The 22,054-nt window shown below is 31.9% G+C and overlaps 4 protein-coding genes and 1 pseudogene across 4 annotated transcripts; 1 reads left to right on the plus strand and 4 right to left on the minus strand.

Moving 5' to 3' along the window:
- Positions 1 to 2,640: 2,640 nt before the first annotated feature.
- On the plus strand, positions 2,641 to 3,475 carry LOC124836220 (vacuolar iron transporter homolog 4 pseudogene; annotated as a pseudogene).
- A 3,405-nt stretch (positions 3,476 to 6,880) lies between these two features.
- LOC124823587 (uncharacterized) lies at positions 6,881 to 8,007 on the minus strand. The gene has a single exon (XM_047295826.2). The coding sequence runs from the start codon at positions 7,973 to 7,975 to the stop codon at positions 7,103 to 7,105; it is 873 nt and encodes a 290-aa protein (XP_047151782.2). The 5' UTR covers positions 7,976 to 8,007; the 3' UTR covers positions 6,881 to 7,102.
- Positions 8,008 to 9,851: 1,844 nt separating this feature from the next.
- Positions 9,852 to 10,869, minus strand: LOC124823586 (uncharacterized). Its single transcript, XM_047295825.2, has one exon. The coding sequence runs from the start codon at positions 10,836 to 10,838 to the stop codon at positions 9,966 to 9,968; it is 873 nt and encodes a 290-aa protein (XP_047151781.2). The 5' UTR covers positions 10,839 to 10,869; the 3' UTR covers positions 9,852 to 9,965.
- Positions 10,870 to 12,203: 1,334 nt separating this feature from the next.
- LOC124823584 (uncharacterized) lies at positions 12,204 to 13,248 on the minus strand. Its single transcript, XM_047295824.2, has one exon. The coding sequence runs from the start codon at positions 13,209 to 13,211 to the stop codon at positions 12,339 to 12,341; it is 873 nt and encodes a 290-aa protein (XP_047151780.2). The 5' UTR covers positions 13,212 to 13,248; the 3' UTR covers positions 12,204 to 12,338.
- Positions 13,249 to 18,454: 5,206 nt separating this feature from the next.
- Positions 18,455 to 19,672, minus strand: LOC124835312 (uncharacterized). The gene has a single exon (XM_047310217.2). It carries the CDS (start codon positions 19,549 to 19,551, stop codon positions 18,637 to 18,639), a length of 915 nt encoding a protein of 304 aa, XP_047166173.1. The 5' UTR covers positions 19,552 to 19,672; the 3' UTR covers positions 18,455 to 18,636.
- Between the last annotated feature and the right edge of the window lie 2,382 nt (positions 19,673 to 22,054).

Consider the following 22,054-nt stretch of genomic DNA (forward strand, 5'->3'; position numbering starts at 1 on the left):
AAATTTCTCAACATATATCTTCATAATTTCATATATTTATATCATAGTCAATTTTCATACTTCATACAATCCATATCATAGAAATTTCATATATTTCATACATCAGAACATAGCACCATCATATTTCATTTCCAATCATCAAATCAACGAACGTTCATGCAGCACAGAAACATACAAATTAAATTAGATAAGATTCCCTTACCTCTGAGCGTGAACGAACGTTCCTAGAGACAGAATACGGTTCGCCTGACTATAATTTCCTTCTACCCTCAACGCTCAACAACTCTTCAAACCAAAATCAAACAACAGACCAAAATGGTTTAGAATGAGACTATGAACTCATGCAACCAGAACTTGGTTAGCATGTGCCAGAGAACGAACCGCTAAGGACAAGAGGAACTTACCAATTCAGAATTCGAAACCAATTAGTTCAAACTGAAGCTCTTGACGCCGGAAGTGCTTCTACGATGCCTGAAGGGTGATCGGAGAAGAGAAAGGGTGAGATTTCGTAGAGAGAATGGAGAGGTTTTTAGAGAGAAGAAGGAGAAATGAAAATTTTCAGAGTTTGAGGAAGAAGGTACATGCAGAGAGTGTGACGTGAATTTTTCCAAAAATCAGTTTTGCTTCCCACTTCAAAACGAACGTCCGCTCATCTATCGACACCTGCATTCCACTGATTTCCGGATCCCCTCCGCTTGACACCTGACGTCCGTTCAGAGGGTTTTTGGATGCGTTTTTAATGATTCTGACATTAATGATGATCCATTTTAAAATATTTAATTTTAAAACTTATTTTCTACATAATTTTTATTCAAATTTTAATTAGTATTATTTTATTGAAATTTTAAGTAATAAAATAAGTAAATGGGTATTAAATATCAAAGGGTTACGTAAATGTCATTTAAGACTACTTTAACTTTGAGGGAAGGAACTTAATTTTCCATTTTTATTTATTATTTATTGTGCTTGAGTAAGAAAAATTTCCATTTTTATTTATCGTGCTTGACTAAAAAGGTTTTCACTTTTTATATTTTGTGCTGGATTAAGAATTTTTTTTTTTTGGTGAATTCACCCATGCCATTTGTATGAAATCCCCATCCTTATTCTGAGGCATTGATATGAAGAAATAGCAATTGATTATTTTTACAGTTTACTTCTTGCATTTACTTTTTATAAAAAAAAAACTATTTTTAATACTAATTTTTCAAAAATAATTTATTTGTTTAAAAAATTATTAATATTCTTTATAACAAAATGTTAAAAATAACAAAAATTTAAACATTTTATAAGTTTTAATTAAAAGAATAGGAGCTAATAGCCTTACTCAAAACAAAACACTATTTTATTTAGGTTTAATTAAATTGAAGTATATAATTAATTTTGATATTTTTATTGAATTCTTATTATACAAATTGTTATATTGAGTGTTGATTTTTATTTTTTTTTTCAAAAACGATTTTATAGCTCAATTTTATGGTGAAATCATATAGTTGTTATTTTTGTTTTTCCATCAACTATTTATTCTATTTTCAATCCCCTCCAATTCTTAGGTCAATTAGTTTTTTTTTAAAATATAAACATAAATCTTTCAATCTTTCCACACCTTTTTAACACCTAATAAAATATTAATATTTTAATTTTTCTAATTGATTCATCATGATTTATTTTATATTTTAAAATAAAAATAATTTTTGTTGGTGTTAAATAATAGAAAATATAGTGTTTACATATCATCACCGAAAAGAAAATAAACAAGTTAACTATACTTAAAATGTGACAGAAAGTGACAGTCAAATTATTCCATTAATAAATATTTAAAAAACTAATAAAAGCTTCATTAAAGGTAACTAAATTCAAGAGATTTTTAAAACTGAACTACATCAAATTTCTAAATACTAAAATGATGTAACTTATTGATAAGTACAAGATAAAGTTAAAATTATACATAAACATAATAATAATTCAAAAAAATTGAAAGATGTCTCTTTAATCACTTTTATAAAAAATATTATTCAATTTTACAGTGAGTAAAACTAACTTAAATCAAATTTCAAAATATAAACTTAATTTAATTGAAATCTTATGTTAAAGTAAATGAAATCTTATTTAATGAAAAATGAAATACTCCAGATAACACTATGCTGCATATGCCATGTTTTTCCTTCTCATATCAGTCACTTCTATTGCTTTTACGTTGAAATTCGCAAAAATGCCTCAACTCTATCAAATAGGAAAACCAAACTTTACACTTTTAGTAATTCTCAGAATATTTTCACTGTTCCCGTACATGAAAGGCATCAGCATATCTTATAAAAATATTCTAAATTTTCATCTTTCTTAATACCCACATGGCTAAAACTCACGTTCATATAATCAACCAATTAATTGAACCACATGAATTATCTGTTGATTAATTAAGTTGATGATCAGGAATATCAGAAATGAATCCACCTTTTTTCTTTCTGACAAATTCTAAAACGAGAACCAAATTCATTAGTTAAAGCCACCACCACTAGCTAGTGCCCTCTACACACTCTCTGTTCTTCAAACTTCATTCATTTACACTGCTTAATGACACACACACCTATAAATATGCTGCATTTCAACATCTCTAAATGCACAAACTCTCAAAATCAAAATCTGGACTGTTTTTCAATCTTTCCATACACTTCATACATATATCTTTCATGGCTTCCCTTGATGGTCAGAAAACTAATGAAACTTCATCGAATCATGTTGAGATTCCTGTCGGTGTGGAGCCAAAAGCAAACCGAGAAATCGTTGAAGAGAGAAACATAGACTATTCCCAGAGGGCGAATTGGGTGCGCGCAGCAGTGTTAGGAGCGAATGACGGTTTAGTCTCGGTTGCATCATTGATGATGGGTGTTGGAGCTGTTAAGGAGCAGATGACAGCGATGCTTCTTGCTGGTTTTGCAGGGTTAATTGCCGGGGCATGCAGCATGGCGATTGGAGAGTTTGTGTCTGTGTACACTCAGTATGACATAGAAATAGCTCAAATGAAAAGAGAGAGAGAAAAGAAGAGTATTAGTGATGGAGTGAGTGAAGAAGCTGAAAGGGAAAAGTTGCCAAATCCATTTCAGGCTGCCGTAGCATCGGCTCTAGCATTTTCTGTGGGTGCAGTGGTGCCACTGCTGTCTGCTGCATTCATAAAAAACCATAAAATAAGACTTGGTGTTGTTGTTACAGTGGCTAGTCTGACATTGGTGGTGTTTGGTGGGTTAGGAGCAGTGCTTGGAAAAACTCCAATCACAAAATCTTGCCTTAGGGTGCTCATTGGAGGTTGGATGGCTATGACTGTAACATTTGGCTTCACCAAGTTATTTTCCTTTGCTGGGATTTGACTCTTTTCTCTTTTTAATTCTTTTCTTTTTCTCCTTCGATTGTTAGAAAAAGAGATGTCAAAAAGAGTTAAGTCAAATCCATATTATATTACTAATACCTTGTTAAATTTCAATTTATGGATATAATATATGAAACTTAGTATCAAAATAGATTTAAGTGTTATGGAATCATATCATTTTTTAAGTTAAATATGCTTTTTTCTCAAAGTATGTTTATTACTGTTCTTTATCGAAGAATGTAAAATATTATATATCTCCAACAAAAAAAAATTATATTATAATCAATTCTGGAATCATGTATGTCACCTAAAAAACATTCTATTATCAATTCTCGAATCATGTACGCCACCTATAAAACATTTTATATATTATTAGTTTAGGAAGATATTTTACATTATAATACATTTTTTTATAATAAATTACATACAAACTTCTTTTTAATTGAACATACTACTAAAAAAACATTATCTACCATCATAATCTCAGGAAATAACCAAAATTCGTTGCTAATGTCTAACTATAGATGAATTAATGACGGTCTTATATTTATGATAAAACCTTTATCAATAATTATATTGATGGTTTTTAATTTTTGGTAATCTTTTCTTTCGATGAATATGAAAGAATATCGATAGTTACTAGAGAATATGATCGTAGTTAATTATCGAAGATATAGGTCATTGGTAATTATCAAATGTTGAAGGTTATTAGAAATTAGTGAAGGACAAGGCACAGTAATTATCAAAGATAAAAAATTGTTGGTAAGTGACAAAACTCAAAGGTCATCGGTAAGCCCATTGGTAAGGATCAGACATAGTTAAGTTAAATTTGTATTTGTTATCTAATTACACAAACTTACATAAACAAATCTGCATAACATTTTCAAATCACAAAAAGACCTCCATAATATGCATTCCATAATTCATGAATCATTGATGAAGTAAACAATATAACATGACTTGTATTGTTCAAATTTAAGAACTAATAAATTAAGTTCTTTTAGTCCTTCAATTAATATTTATTTATATTATTTTGCTTTAAATTATTTTAATTTTCTTTTATCATAATAAACCAATTTCTTTTATATCACATGAGATCGTTGATTTAATATTAATCATTATTTAACTCTTGTGTTATCTATACTATTACATAAAACAATTCATCCTTTTTGCGATCCACATTTTTTTCCAATTGTTTTCATCAAGTGACATTTTTTTTTAAAATTTAACTTTTTTTTAATTTAATCACTTTTAAAATTAAATAAGTAAAAATTATTTATAAAATAAAAAAAATATCTATAGTCAAATTATAAAATTATTTATATTTATTTTTATATTATAATTTCAAGAATTTTTGTTATTATAGAAAATAACGTTTGTATTTTCATTAGTGTATATATATAACGCAACTTAATAAATACTTAAGTAATAGGTTTTACGCACGTAGTAGTAAAAATAACTTAAACCAATATAGTTCATTTAATATAGGTCTATTTGAAAGAAAAAATTGTTCAAATTAAAAACCATATATAGTAAGAAACCTAAAATTATTTATATCGCAAAATGATAATTCTACTAACATTATATTTGAATTTGAATAAAGAAAATATCTTAAGAGTCCTGCTCCAATTCTAAAGAAACTTTAAAAGCAAAAAAGAATGTATATATTAAGAAAAAAAAAATATTGAATTCCCTTGAAAAAAAGATTTAGTTACTTTGAAAGGGCAAGAACATTTTCAAACTTAGAAAGCCAGGCACATTTTCTAATTAAATAAAACATATACTTGAACTTTCTATCACTTCAGATGAGTGTAAGTTATTTTAAATATATATTAATTCAAATGTGTCACATCCTGTGATCTTTAAATTAAAGCATGGAATATTTGCACATATAAAGTTAACATAATATTGCTTAACAATACCAAAAAAAAAAAACAAAAGTCTCTTTATTCTATAATATTCTATAAAATCTTCTAAATCAGGTCATTATTTTGACACCTCTTCTTTGTTAAAAATACACAAAAAAATAGATACCATTTTCAATTTAATTTTTTTAACATAATGTGTTTCTAATTTTCTTATATATAATATTAATTAACTTTATTTAATGTGGACTTTGAACTTAGATATATATATACTCGTCGTATTATAAATTTTTCATTATAAATATGATCTGTAGATGTTTGAGTAGCTTGTAGGAATTAAATTTTATATAATTTTTTTTATTTAAATAAAGTGATTTTATGCTGAAAACTTTACTCTTAATTACTTTTTAGTAAAACTTAGCCATATCTCTTACTCGATGTAAAAAAAATAAATTTTCCCCTCGTAGTCTTATGGGATATTAGATGAGAAAATCACATTAGACATGAAATTTAGAAAAACAAAAGAACATTTTCATATGGAGTGGGTATATATGCTTGTGGGATTTTGATACTATGCAACTATAAGTAGAAAGCATGAATAATAATTTTATTTTGAAACTATGCAATTACAATTTCAACTCTCGATTTATTTATTTTTTTAATAAATTAATATTTACAATTTTTTCTATGGACAATTTCTTCTAAAATTGCAGATGAATATAATTAATTTTTTTTACATATATAAGAAAGTCACACAAATATTTTATGATGAATTGGGAAAGATGTTATCCAATTCAGCAAAAAAATATTTAATAGTTATAGATATAAAAAAAAGTAACTTATAAGGTAAACTTTAAGGTTATGTTCACTTTAGAAGATTAAGTTGGGAGAGAGTGAGTGGATGGATTTGAGAGTGAGTTGATTTTTGTTTTTTTAAGAGATTTGGAGGTGAATAAAAGTGAATTTGGAAGTAAAGTTTGTAAAAATTAGTGTAAGATTTGACTGATATTTTCTTCATGTTCAACCAGGTGAAATTGAATACCTCCTTGAAGAACCCAATTTCTTCAAGTTGTGTTCTTTATCTTTAACCACTCATCTTCATCTTCTTCATCTTCAAACACTTTATTGCTCATCTTCATCTTCAATATGACCATCAACCTCGCATGAACTATAGACCAATCTCGATTTTGGTCTTCATTTGCAACGAACATCTCCTACAATCTCAAAAACAAAACAAAAACTTGATCAGAATTGAATACATTATTTGAACATGATGTTATAGAATAAGTCAAGGGCAAATATTACTTTTTAAATATAATCCTCTCAAATCTAAGCAATTTCACCAATAAAAAAAATTTATAAATCTCTCAAATTAAATCGAATCATTTTTTTCTTATATGTTAACACGAACACATTTGGTCTCTCAAAGATTTTTTTTATACATGCTCCATTTAATATCTTCTGTTTTATAAAAATCATATCTTCGTTTATTTGTGATGGCGCCAAACAAAATTTGATTGAATTGTAAATTTTTGGAGAAAAAAAGCTTATAACATAGAATTTTTACAATAATATACAATAACATAGAATTTTTACAATAACATAGAATTGTAAAATGCAGATTAGATATGATCGATTGTAACATTTACTCGGGACTAGTTTATATCTCTATTAGAACTCGGGTAAGAGAAAAAGTGAAATGCTCACACTTTTGTTATATACAATATAAACAGTAGTTGCATTCGATTCTATATCTTTTGAATTCTATACATGTACAATTCGATGAGGTAAACAAATTTCAATCCTCGTTGATCCCTAAAACTTGGATGCTATGGAGGATTTGGAGAGAAAATGATGACTGAAGAGTGTGTAGTTTCTATTGAGTCATGATGTTCAAAAGGCAGGCTCTTGTTCTAACCATGCGCCTAAATACGCTCTCCAAACCATTTTCTATGCTTTCAATTCCATTCTCCAAAGCTTCCAATCTTTCATTTGCAGCTTCCATCTTTGCAACATTGGTTCCTTCACTCAGAAGGCTGCTTAAAGATGCTTCCACACACTGCAACTCGTTCAAATTCTTCTGCTTCTCTTCACATGCTGTCACTCCCTTGTGCATTAATTTTGCTACCAATACCCATTTGGTTGCCTTTGACTTTGAAGCAGGCACGGCCAAGAAAGCTAACAGGGATTGGAAGACAGACATGTTCATTCCAATGACTTCCCTAACCACTCTAATCAAAGAAACAAGTTGTTGGTCTTCATCCAACACCGGGGATACTCCAAATTTGTTCTCCATCTGCTTTAAAGTTGTCATCAACTTCTTCGCATTCTTCTTCATCTTCTTTGAGAACAATGTATATTCGACTACAATTCTTTCAATGCTCGAATCCCCCTTTCTCCTTCTGAGAGCAGAATGAAGGGATTCAACATTTTCTTTAATCTGTAACAAGGTGTCCCTTGTGATGTCACAGATGTCCAAAATTCTCACTGAACCATCGAGAAGCTCTTCTATGCATTTCTCACCCTGATGGTTAGAAATCAGCTTCTGGGTTGAAGCCATGTTGAGAATATCTTCCAAGAAAATATGCAAATCTGATAACAAGGACAAGCCAGTGCCAATTGAGTTTGATGTGGATGTGGAACTGGCTTCCCAAGTTTTCAGCTTGGTCAGCTCTTCCTCTATTCTACTGATGCTAGGATGAGATCCAGTAGGGAAACTGTTTGAGCGAACATGGAACTTGTTTGCCATGGTAACTCTTTTTCTGTTTTTCTCTTTCTCAAAGGAAGCTCGATGTTTTTGTGCTTTCACCAAGCACTTAACTCTATATATATAGGTATAATGCAATTCATGATTAACCTTTGATAATCAATGTGAGCATGTGGTACCTGCATGTGTTTTCCTACTAATTTGGTGAGTTTGCCACATCTCTGCCAAACATTGTGCACTATTATTTGTGATATAATACAGACCAAGTTGATAATGAAATTCGTTTGGTGTGCATAACTGGCATGTTCTCCTAGTGTTGGCAATCGGAAAACCTCATTAGTCATCAACCAGTTTGCCTCCTTTTGTGCCGCATTGCATCTTGACTTCAAATTATAAAAATGCTGTTTCAGTATTCATTACCTGGCTTGTCTCAAGGATAAGAAGCTAAAACTGCAAAATGGTGTAATAAATGGCTTTTGGTAGATGAGATTCGGATCTCGAGGGATATCACACATGGACAACAATTTCGAGTTGTTTATGATTTTGGTTGTATAAAATTTTGATTACAGATTTCGAGAACAAAATATTGGATTATCTGGTGTGAGCACGAGTGGCTTGCAACCCTTATGTCTCCCTTGTTGTGTTACCAACTCTTTCATTACTCCATAACAAAATTGATTTGGAATTATTGACCTTGTTGTATAATTTATACTTGAAAATCCTTTTTCTGAAGACAAGAGTGTTTGAAAAGGTGGAAAATTTTAAAGCAGTGAACTGAAAATATGATAAACTAAATAGAGAATTTTTAAATCTTCAATTTCATCAATTCCTTTATTTAAAAGTTGCGGTTAGAATTTTGGAGAATATTGTTGAATAGAGATGTATTTGTGCAGTGTCTTTTTTCTTTAACATGATATTTTATCATGTTATGTATTGTAGTGCTGATATCACCCTTGTTTATTACCGTAGATCAGTTCAAAGAAACTATTCTGATCTTCAGTTTGTATCCCCTGCTTGATAAAGTAGCTAAGTTGAAAAGAAACATATGTTTATCCATTTGAGTCTTCAGAAGTTGTCACATTTTCATTGTTCTGATAACCATTCAACTATTTGTCAAGGTATGATATGAGCTTGGCTGTTTTGTAGCTTTTTAACAAACTACTATAAATATGGTTTGTAATTGATAAAGATACTTACTAACTTTATTCTACAGGATTCTTAATTTTTTATGTTCATGTACTTTGTCACCGGCTTTTTCTTTGTAGGGAACATTATTTCTTAATTCTTGAGGTGTTAGCTCAGTTGTAGGTAGGAGTATTATTTCTTATGATTATCATGTGAAACATTGTTCCTAAGAACAAACTTTGTAAAACTAGCAAGCAGGAGACAAAAAAATATGTTTTCTGGTATTAGTTATATGCCATCAGTGCATTGTAGACTAATTGAGGTTAATTCTGCAAGATAGAAATGCTCCTTGAATCCATCTTCAAAGGAAAAGGTGAATATGTAGTTGAATATTCCACTTTTTCTATCTTGATTTTTGAGAATGTTTTTCTGTTTAATTGATTAAATTATGGAATTTTGCTCGATAATCTTCGACAAAAATCTATATATTTGAAAATAGACGTACATAAATCACTTCTTTCTGGGATTTTCATTTGAAACATTGAAGTTTATTAGCCTGAAATCCATACATTCATACATCCCTTGAAATCATTGCTAGACCAGAAAATTTTAAAATGCTTTTTTGTCCTTTGGATATTGTATAAAATGATGTTACTGCTATTTTTTATCAAGTATTCTCGAACAAGTAAATTATAATGTTCAGTCATAAAAACAATATCAATGTAAAGGAATTAGGAAAAACCAGACTGCAAAAAAAAAAAAATCGAAATATAGAGTATAAACATTTCGTTGTATTTGATTGATAGTGTAACTATTGAGTTGTGTACATGTACAAGACAAAAATTTTCAATCCTCAACGGATCCATAAAATTTGGAGAGAAAATGATGACTGAATAGTGTGTAGTTTCTATTGAGTCATGATGTTCAAAAGGCAGGCTCTTGTTCTAACCATGCGCCTAAATACGCTCTCCAAACCATTTTCTATGCTTTCAATTCCATTCTCCAAAGCTTCAAATCTTTCATTTGCAGCTTCCATCTTTCCAACATTGCTACCTTCACTCAGAAGGTTGCTTAAAGACTCTTCCACACACTGCAATTCGTTCAAATTCTTCTGCTTCTCTTCACATGCTGTCAATCCCTTGTGCATTAATTTTGCTACCAATACCCATTTGGTTGCCTTTGACTTTGAAGCAGGCACGGCCAAGAAAGATAACAGGGATTGGAAGACAGATATGTTCATTACAATGACTTCCCTGATCACTCTAACCAAAGAAACAAGTTGTTGATCGTGATCCAAGACTGGGGATACTCCAAATTTGCTCTCCATCTGCTTCAAAGATGTCATCAACTTCTTGGCATTCTTCTTCATCTTCTTAGAGAATAAATTATATTCGGCTACAATTCTTTCAATGCTTGAATCCCCCTTTCTCCTTCTAAGAGCAGAATGAAGGGCTAGAACATTTTCCTTCATCTGTAACATGGTGTCTCTTGTGATGCCACAGATATCCAAAATTCTCATTGAACCATCCATTATCTCTTCCATGCATTTCTCACCTTGATGATTAGAAATCAGCTTTTGGGTTGAAGCCATGTTGAGAATATTTTCCAAGCAAATAAGCAAATCTGATAACAAGGACAAGCCAGTGCCAATTGAGTTTGATGTGGATGTTTTAGTGGCTTCCCAAGTTTTGAGCTTGTTCAGCTCTTCCTCTACTCTACTGATGTTAGGATGAGATCCAGAAGGAAAACTGTTAGAGCGAACATGGAACTTGTTTGCCATGGCTACTCTTTTTGTTTATGTTCTTTTTCGAAAGAAGCTCAATGTTTTTGTGCTCTCACCAAGTGCTTAACTCTATATATATAGGAGAAATTCATGATTGATTCCTATCGGTCAAGAAAACAGGCAGCACAGTTAACCTCTCATGATCAATGTGAACATGTGGTAGCAGCATGTGTTTCCTAAGAATCTGGTGAGTTTGTCACATCTCTGCCAAACATTGTGCACTATTATTTGTGATATAATACAAGCCACATTGGTTGTGCATAACTGGCATGTTCTCCAAGTGCTGGCAATCAGAAAACTTCATTAGTCATCAATTAATTTGCCTCCTTTGCTGCCACATTGCCTCTTCGCTTTAAATTATAAAATGTGTTGTTTCAGCTTCAAGGATATACATTACCTGGCTTGTCTCAATGATAAGAAGCTATAACTGCAAAATAGTGTTAAAAATGGCTTTTGGATCTTTGAGATCCAAATCTGGTTGTCATTGACAAATAGACAACAATGAGTTATTTTTTAATTGAGTACAGATTTCGAGAACAAAAAGATGAGTTATTTGGTGTGTGCACGAGTGACTTGTAACCCTTGTGTCTCCCTTTTTGATTTTACCAACTCCTTTTCATTATGTTTTAAACCAATGAAGAATTTTGTATTGTAGTACACGTTAAAGGACGAGTATCCACCGTCACAGTTTCAATGGGTTGATGTTATTGTTAAAGGTTTTGTATGCACACATCATTTTTGTTTAGTATGTGACTATTGCAGAAAATTTTGGCATCTTTGTTTGAGTAAAAGATCTCCTCTCTGAAAGAAAATAATCTTCAATCTCACCACTCTCTTTTGTTATTTTTTGTACTCCGTGGATTAACTAACTTCCCAGTTTATTAGAATTGGATATAATATATGAAAATTAATACTTTGACACACATAAATTTGTTATTTTTTCTTTTCTTACTTTTTATTCTCTTTTTTCTTTTGAATAATACAAAAGTTTTCTCTTTTATAACCATTTTACTTATCTTGTCATCTGCAGCCACTATCCTCTGCTTGATACAGCAGCTCAATAGAAATAAGCATATTTTTATGCAGTTGAATCCAAACAATACATTTTCATTATTCTGATAAATATGTAATTACTTGTCAATGTATGGTGTGAGTTTGGCTGTTTTGTAGCTTTTAAAAGATAACTATAAATATGAACTTTTAACTGATAAGGACGTTGACTTACCCAACATTCTCTAACAAGTAAATTATATGCTTAGTCACAGAAACATGATAAGTGTAAAGCAATATTAATTCTCTCAAGGAAAAAGGTGACCTGAAGAAAAAATATATCGAAACATAGAGTATAAACATTCAGTTGTATTTCATCGTTAGACTTTTGAATTGTATACATGTACAAATTGATGGGGCAAAACTTTTCAACCCTCAACTGATCCCTAAAACTTGGATACTTTGGAGGATTTGGAGAGAAAATCAAGATTCAACACTGTCTAAACTCTATTGAGTCATGATGTTCAAAAGACAGGCTCTTGTTCTAACCATGCGCCTGAATACGCTCTCCAAACCATTTTCTATGATTTCAATTCCATTCTCCAAAGCCTCCAATCTTTCATGTGCAGTCTGCATCGTTGCTACATTGGTACCTTCACTTACAAGGCTGCTTAAAGATGCTTCCACACATATCAACTCGTTGGAACTTTTTGTGTTCTCTTCACATGTTATCACTCCCTTGTGCATTAATTTTGCTACCAATAACCATTTGGTTGCCTTTGACTTTGAAGCAGGCAGGGCCAAGAAAGCTAGCAGGGACTGCAAGATAGACATGTTCATAGCAATTACTTCCCTAACCACTCTAACCAAAGAAACAAGTTGTTGGTCTTCATCCAAGACTGGGGATACTCCAAATTTGTTTTCCATCTGCTTTAAAGTTGTCATCAACTTCTTTGCATTCTTCTTCATCTTCTTTGAGAAGAAATTATATTCGGCTACAATTCTTTCAATGCTTAAATCTCCCTTTCTCCTTCTGAGAGCAGAATGAAGGGCTTGAACATTTTCTTTAATCTGTAACAAGGTGTCCCTTGTGATGTCACAGATGTCCAAAATTCTCACTGAACCATCCAGAAGCTCTTCTATGCATTTCTCACCCTGATGGTTAGAAATCAACTTCTGGGTTGAAGCCATGTTGAGAATATCTTCCAAGCAAATATGCAAATCTGATAACAAGGACAAGCCAGTGCCGATTGAGTTTGATGTGGATGTGGAACTGGCTTCCCAAGTTTTGAGCTTGTTCAGCTCTTCCTCTACTCTACTGATGCTAGGATGAGATCCAGTAGGGAAACTGTTTGAGCGAATATGGAACTTGTTTGCCATGGTTATTACCCTTTTTATGTTGTGTACTTTTCCAAAGGAAGCTCAATGTTTTGGTGGTCTAACCAAGTCCTTAACTCTATATATAGGCACAATTCATGATCCATTCCTATTGGTGAAGAAAATAGGCAGCACTGATGATGAACGTGAGCATGTGGTTGTAGCATGTGTTTCCTACTCATTAGGTGAGTTTGTCACATCTCTACCAAACATTGTGCACTATTATTTGTGACATAATACAGGCCAAAATAGTATTCAAATAGGTTTCTGTTGCATAACTGGCATGTCCTCTTAGTGTTGGCAATCAGAAAACTTCACCCAGTTTGCCTCCTTTGCTGCCACATTGCCTCTTGGACTTGTCTCAACGCAGAAGACACAAAACTAAAAAATGATGCAATAAATGGCTCTTGGGTCAATAATGTACAGTTCTTGTTGGATTTAACAAATAGACAACAATTTGAGTTATACATAATATGATATTGTTTACAATTTCGAGAACAAAATGATGGGCTATTTTGTGTGTGCATGAATGGCTTGCAACCTTTATGTCTCATTCGTTGATATTAGCAATTCACTTATTATTTCATTCTGTTTTAAACAAGAAGAATATCATTCCTGTATCTTCTTTTGTTAAGAAATTTTGTGGAATTGTGGTACATACAAAGGACGAGTATCCTACGGTCCCATTGTCAATGTTAATTGTTGGGGAGAAACAAAAACATAGCAGACAATAAAGTAGAATCAGAACACATTTTGTCCATCTCTTCCACGCAGATTCTTCAACATTTTCATACCCTAAGCCTTGATACATGAACTCAACCAAATACATCTCGAATACAACACGAATTTTATTTAATTTTTGCGTTTGTTGTAGGTTATTCTGAAAGAATTTTTCATCATTCAAAATACAATTTTCTCTAAAGATGCTGCTATTTTGTGTCTCTGCCCTATTGGGTTGGGAATCGTGGTTGAACAAGGAAATGGTATTTTATTCAGCTCCAGATTTGTATTAAGTTTCTTCCTTTTTCATTTTCGGTGAATTGTTTTTGATAAAATTACTTTTAAGTTTCTCGATGAAATTGAGGATTTATATATATATATATATATATATATATATATATATATATATATATATATATATATATAAATTAACTTCTGTCACAAATTGTAGAGCTTCATTGGCATAATATATGTCGATGACTTTCCCAAAAAAATATTCTTTAGCCGCTAAACACATTAGTTTTCCTTTTCTCAAAAAATGACCCGATAGTCTCTTTTTGAGTCTTACAAGGTTGGGGCTTTCTTCTGCACCTCACCTCGTTTTCTTTTTGCACCTCCAAATTTCATTGTAATATCCATTATAACCCTATAGTTGTATATTTCATGGACTTTGAAATTTTATTCTGGATTTTTCTATATTTCAAAATTTGGTAATGAATTTTCTTTTAATTTATTTTAAAAAATTTCAAATTTCAAAATATATTTCTGAATATTCTAAATATTGAAATTGTAAAACCCTAGAAAATGGTATTTTAGAAGTGGTGGTAGTCTAAAAATAGTGAGACTCGATTATTTTAATATTAAACAGTTTTATTATAAATAGCTTTGTTATAAATGAGTTTCATTATTTTAAAACGTGTCATCTCTCTAGAAACTGCTTTTCTAGAGCTCTCTACCATCTCTCTAACATTTCTCACTCTTGGATCATCTGTTCGACGATCAAGAAGTGCCTAGACGATCCTTGCGTCAAGGGCAACAATCTCTACCGATCAATTTATTGTTTTGAACCGGTAAGTCATTTTCTCTTTTTCCTCCGTACGTTCGGTGATTTGTAGGATTTTCTAGAATTGTCTTACGGTGCAAACATATGTCAGAGTTGCGTTGAGCTGTGTTGTTGACCAGAGGTAAGGGAAGCTAGAGTTTCTTTAATTTATGTTAATTGTGCATGTTAGAAAAGGTATGAATATTGAAATATTTAAGTAAAATTATGTTCTATGATTTGGAAGTATAGAAATCAATAATGTGGTGGATGTTTTGTGTGATGATGATTGATGTATGCTATGTGGAATCTCTTGTTTTGATGTTGGATTGGGTATTGATGAAGTGAAGTTTAATGATGGAATTATTTGGAAGCAAGTGTTAATTTTGGTTATAGGTTTTTGGTTTAAAATAAGGTCTTAGGAAGTGAAAACTGTGAGAGAAGTCTTGTGAACAGGTTTGAAGTATGTGAAGCCTATTTTGAGTGTGTGGTGAGTGATTAAGATGTTTAAAATGGATGAATTTGTGGGGAGAAGGTGTAACGATAGATAAGATAGAGATATACTTGGTTTAGAGTTCATTTTGAGGAAGTAGAGTACTGAAAATGAGAATTAGGGGGTAGAGGTTCAAATGATCAGTTGTAATAGTTTAGTTAAGTCAATTGTGACTTGTTTGAAGTCTTACCTTGCTGAAAAATGTGTCAAAAGTGATAAATCATGAACTGAGTTCTTAGGTTGTTGAATTGTAAATTTTGGGGTAGAAATTGGTTCATAAACACTTTAGATTGATGTTATGAAGGTTTAGAATCACTTAGTCAAGTCTAATTAGGTATATAAAACAATCTAGAGGTGTTAGAAGTTGGGAAAAATAGACAGAATTGGTAATTGGGGTTTGAGTTGTATAATTTGGCAGATTTTCGTTCTGCAGATTATGTAGACTCGCTGTGCGAATCACCCTGGCGGGATGCTCTCTGCCAGGGCATTCGCACAGCGAATAGACGCGCTGTGCGAATGGTTTGAGAGGGTTGCTCTCTGTTTGATGATCCGCATGACGAATTGGGGCACTATGAGAGGGGTTTAGGGTTTGATTCAATTAGGAGTTTATTCGCATAACAAGTTTAATCGATGTGCGAATGGTTATGAGGAGTGGATCTCTGTTTGAGGATTCGCACAACGAATTGGGTCGCTGTGCGAGAAACTTCTAGATTCGCTCTGTGAATGTGTGCGCTGTGCGAATGGTCCAGGTTTAGTTCACTCTTTTCTTTTAGTCTTAATTGTTTTAAATGAATTGTTGAGTGCAATATGAAGTATGTTTAAGTTTGTCTTACATTACATAATTGGTTATTGTCACGAGTTATGTTATAAAGTGAAAGTATGTGATTTCAAAGTATGGTTGATGGACGTAATTCCATGATCCTCACGGAAAGGTTACATGGTGGTGTCCTATGTTGTGATCCAAAGTGAATTCTCTTGTTGAGATTTATGTTTATAATGAATGCAGGAGCTCAGTCTTGGGGGTTATCCTGAAACTCCAATGGTCTTTCATTCTCAACTAGAGAGGATTGATCCATGTCTTGAGGAGTAGCACGAGGTCCTAGTCTTGGGTGCTTCTAGTATGATCCAAGGTGAGTGATAACGGACTAACCTCGTGAGTGTGGTAGGGTGAAACCCATTGGTAATGGCTTTGCAAAGCAGTAGAAGCCACCACGAGTGCACAACCCGTCATAGCTCGACAATCATTCTAAGCCGAATAGTCCATTCATAATAAGTGTTCTGCATAAAGGGTTTGATGATTGTGTAGTGATATGTTGGTTGTATATAATATATATATATATATATATATATATATATATATATATATATATATATATATATATATGTATGTATGTATATATATATATATATATATATATATGTATGTATGTATGTATATATATATATCTTTTCTCAATTGTAAACTAGCATACCCTTGCATTTTGTGTGGTCTGTCTTTGTTTGTGGTTTCTCTATTGCGATGATCACCTTAATGGTGTGAGCTTAGGAATACAATCTTTTAGTTGGCTCAGCGGGAGGTTGGGAGTGAAGTTTGTAGAATAGGTTTTACTCTTATTCCTTAGGTGAAGAATTTTATTCTTCAAAAGATATGTAATTTTGTTATATCAGTATTAATTAAGGTTCATTTTAATAGTTTGTATTACTAAATTGCGATGTTACATAAATTTGATTTTGAATTTTTTTAGATTTGAAAATTTGATTTTGGATTTTCCTTTGAAATTTGGTTATAGATTTTCATAAACTAGATTTTCAAATTCTGAATTTTCCCATGTTTCGAAATTTGGTTCCTCCTTTTTAGAATCGAACTCTCGAAATTAAGTTTTGGATTTCAGATTTCGAAATCTGTTTCTAGATTTTCAAATTTTGAAATCGGGTTCTAATATTTTTAGTTTTCGAAATTCAGTTATGGATTTTCTTCAGTTTTTGAAAACTACTTCTAAATTATTTCTGATTCCAAAATCCAGTACAAGACTTTTAGAAACAAAATTTCGAAACTCAATTCTGAATTTTTTTGGATTTCAAAATATGATTATGGATTTTCATAAATCTGATTTTGATATCCAATTCTTAATATATATTTTTTAGATTTGAAAATTTGATTATGGATTTTCCATAATTTTGAAATTTGGTTTTGGATTTTTATAAACTAGATTTTAAAATCCTATTTCGTGTGAATTTTTATGTTTTTTGAATTTTAAAAGCTGGTTATGTGTTGAATTTTTTTTATTTACTAGATTTTAAAATCCGATTTTTGTGAATGTAAATGAGAAGAAAAAGGTGCAGGTGAAAGATGAGACACAGATGTAGTTGTGGCAAGGTGTCATAGGGTTTTAATCCCTAAGCCAAAGCCTAGAAGCTGTTAGGGGTGATTTAGGGATATGTGAAAATTTTGGGGTTAAGGAAGAAGTCCCACAAGTTTTTGGATCACTTTTGATACATTCGAAAACGGACTCTTGAAAGCCCATTCCAGAACGAATGGGATGCAGAAAGTAAAACCCCTAATAAATACGTAGCACCTTTTTAAGTTCATAATTCAGAATTATAGAAAGACTTTTTCTTTATGCACTCCCATAACTTTTAATGAAGTTGTGGTGTGATACAGTAAAGGATATTTTAGCGTTTTTTATGCTAGTATGAACATTCGCTTTATATTGTATTATCCATGATACAGTATTTATCTTTTAAAATATATAATCCATAACAAAAATAAAATTTTAAAATATATTACGAATTATTGAGTCAAAACGACTTCCAAATAACAAAATCTGAAAAAAAAAAAAACTCTTACACATTTTTCTCAAAACATTAAAGCTACAGGAATAACATGTTCTTCTTATAGAAACTAGAGAGCGCATAAAGAAATGATCGAAGTGAATGAAGAAACAGCAAAGTTCAGGAAGAAATGGCAACGTTTTTGGTGAAAAATTATATTCAAAAATTAAATTTTGAACTCCAATTGTTTGGTGAAAGACCTTCCCCTGTCAATTCTAATACTGGAATGGGGAAATGCTGAGAAGATGAAATAGAATTATGAACTCATCATGATGCTCTTATTTAAACATGGATTTGTGCAGATTCTATATTTACAAATAGATACTTTCAGCCATTAATACTCTTTAATGAGCTAGCATATTCAAAAACAACACTCTATTTTTCACTAAACATCTAAATATGCAATCTAATCCACTCTCAAGAGCCTCAATATTAACATTTAATGTCTCCAACTCTCCTAGTGCCCTTTGAAACTCACCACAGGAATCACCATTTTTCTCTCTTCCAAAGAGGGAGCACAGAACCCAGTTAAGATCTGCAATCCCATTTGTGTTCTTCTGTTCTTTCTGGGAAGAGAACAAAACAGTGGTCTTCAACTTTGAGATCAAGGAGGAGGACCCTTTTGTTCCGAATGTTGGCATGGACAAAAATACTAACAGAGAATGTATTATAGAGATGGTGATGGTGTTTGATTCTCTTAGAACTCTGGCAAAAAATGCTAGCTGTTGGTGTTGATTCAGTAAACAAAAGGAATTAACCTTATTCTGCATTCTCTTTAGCTGTCCAATTTGTTTGGAAGTTGTCTTCTTTGCCATCTTCTTGAAGATGTCAAAAGAAGAAACGCTGCTTTCGATGTTTGAATCTCCCTTTCTTCTACGTAAGGCTGAATGAAGGGTTTGCATGTGTTCCTTCAGAACCAATAACAAATCCCTTGCAGACTCACATGTGTCTAGCAATGTGACTGAACCACATAACGTTTCTTCAACGATTTTCCCATCTTGGTAGCGTAGAAGATCTTGTTGTGACTGTGGAGAATGGAAGAGTTCCTCCATGGAGTTATACAACTCAGCAAGCACAACTAAGTCACTCTGAATTGTTTCTGCTTCCAAATTTACAGTGCTTGAGACAGGTTGAGAATGATGATGGTTTAGGTGGTTTAGAAGTGCTTCAACTCTCTGAGAAACAGGATGAACTCTAGTGGGAAAACTAATGGATCTCACAGGTTGATGTGCATGGGAATGTTTAGAACTGTCTTCCATATTTTCTTTGTAGTGTTTGCCAGAATAGTGTAACACAAAAGGGTGCTTGATTGCTTGATTGCTTGATTGCTTGAATGATAACTAGTCTTTTTGAATCTATTTAAAGAACATGGTTTGTGGAACCTAAACATGGTACCATGTTTATGAACATGGACTATGGGGTTAATAATGTGATGTGTACATGTGATGCCAATGTGGGTCATGCAAACTTCCATATGGCTTTCTGACATTATGGGTCAGAAATTTGGCAGCTCTGTCCATTTTTTAATTTCATGGTCATGAGATGAGCAACGTAGAACTTTGTAACTGTGATAAACACAATGCAAAACTAAGCAATGAGTACAGTGAATTGCTGGTGTGTGTTCCCCTGTGAAACTTCAATAATATAAGATATTTTGAAATTATCATGTGTATTATTGAACTTGTGTTATACTGTTATCCTATCTTGTCAATTCATGTAGCCTAAAGTTTACACCATAGCACTGGAATCTTGGTCATTGGGGAGACATATGAGTAATGTTTTGTTCAAGTTGGCATAATCATTGTTTTTGTGGCTGAGTTGTTGTGAAGTCTGCATTTACTGTTACTGGGAGACAAAAGGGGGGCACTCAACAATGACACTTGTTCTACCTTGGAAATTGAGGTGTTATTATCATGAAAAGCATCACAGCAATAATAATTTCTGGTACTTGGAAATGTTTGGTGTGTGGCATTTCAAGAATAGGAGTCACAAGACCTGAGAGAAGTTGATTCTCTTTGTTGGTTTTTTCTTCTGCAGGCATTTCCAACTTAAACAACATTATGTTTTAAGAGCAATGTATCTGAGAATCGTATTCTCTGGCAAACTTTAGTTTGTTAAACTTAAACCTCTTCCCAATAAAATGTTGGATAAAATATTCATCTGTTCGTGTCACCTTACTCAATTGTTTTGAATCAAATGTTATTGTTTTTGTCTGGCAGTATACAGATATTTCTTTAGTTTTAATCTTTTTAAATGGTGTAACATAAATGGTGTAACATAGAAAACATTTTAATTAGCAAACTCTTTATGAGAACATTCATTTCATTATAGAATACTTGAGCTGCTGCAGCATGTGATGTAACTAACCGTTCACATCAATTATTATCCAAAATGTAATGACCCATTCACTAACATGTGACTTTGATTTGTATGAACTAACCTTAACCTAATCAATCAAACCCAAAACTGAAAATATTATTGTCGTTTTTATATTTCTACATAATGGCAAGTCATTTCTGTCACCCTTATTATATGTGAGTAGTTTATACTATAATGCCAACTTGATCAACCGCCCACTAAGTATAACTCATGTTATTTCATTAATTAAGATATAGAATTTTAAATCTTAGTACTTCTTATCAATCTTCACAAAATTTCTTATTAGATTAACATCATTAAAGATTTATCCATATAACATCTCATACTACTGAAATAAAACATATCATTACAAATATTCAGAAAACAATTTATCTAAATTATATCTTATTTTAGTACAATCATCATATAAGATATGTACACCGCAAATTTCTAAACTATTATTTTGTTCTAAATATATACTTAACAAATCCAATATCGTCTCACCACTTAAACAACTAGTTTATCTCTTAGAGAAAAATTCTAAACTTGTATGTTCATTGCGAAAAAAAGAACACAAATATAAAATAGATCAACAAAGAATAGAAGGTAAGTTAACATAAAAAGGATTTATCATATATGAATTAAAATATATAGTATTGACTAACTAAGCAATACAAACAGTTTTTGAAACACAAGCCACATCAATAATAACTCTTCTAGACTTAATCATCTGGATAAAAAACATTGATGCTAGACAAATTGAAAATCATGCACTTGTGATGGACAATCTTTCAATTGACAAGGTTAATCTTTTTACTGTCATAAAAACTACATTGCTCTTTAGATAATGACATTCTACTACTCTCACTGCTTAATCATCGTTCTCCACATGAGTATGAATGATTAGTAGAGTCTCAAGATAATTCTCATTTTTGTCTCCCTACTTCAATACATAAGAAACATAATTCATAAGGATTTTCCTCCTTAGAAATTCATTCAGTCTCTCCATCCATACTTGACATATTTCGAACATTCACATCATCAATACACAACCATCCATTTACATATTTACATCAAACAATCCATTAAGGAATTTAGAAAACATATTTCAAGTCACCAAGTTGTCGCTCAGCGCCACTAGTTATTGTTTAGTGCAACTCAAGTAGAGATGTCCTTAGAAGAGTGGCGTCCAGCAGTAACAAGCGGCGCTCAATGGCCGATCAACAAGAGGACCCTTAGAGCCCCCAATATTTATTTGGATTTTGTGGTACCGAGTGACACAAAATCTGTGAGCTCTCACACTTTAGCATCACCTTCCAAGTGGCTCCCAGCATTATCAATTGTGCCCAACAAAATCAGAAAATCTCAACTTCACTTTTTAAGCTTTATTTGTGTAATTTGACG

Source organism: Vigna umbellata, chromosome 10 (genome assembly GCF_029865625.1).
Source record: "Vigna umbellata cultivar VRB3 chromosome 10, Vumbellata_1.0, whole genome shotgun sequence".
Taxonomy (NCBI): domain Eukaryota; kingdom Viridiplantae; phylum Streptophyta; class Magnoliopsida; order Fabales; family Fabaceae; genus Vigna; species Vigna umbellata.

Excerpts from the sequence above, each read along its gene's own strand:
- LOC124823587 (XM_047295826.2), bottom strand. The coding sequence starts at position 7,975 with ATGGCAAACAAGTTCCATGTTCGCTCAAACAGTTTCCCTACTGGATCT.
- LOC124823586 (XM_047295825.2), bottom strand. The coding sequence starts at position 10,838 with ATGGCAAACAAGTTCCATGTTCGCTCTAACAGTTTTCCTTCTGGATCT.
- LOC124823584 (XM_047295824.2), bottom strand. The coding sequence starts at position 13,211 with ATGGCAAACAAGTTCCATATTCGCTCAAACAGTTTCCCTACTGGATCT.
- LOC124835312 (XM_047310217.2), bottom strand. The coding sequence starts at position 19,551 with ATGGAAGACAGTTCTAAACATTCCCATGCACATCAACCTGTGAGATCC.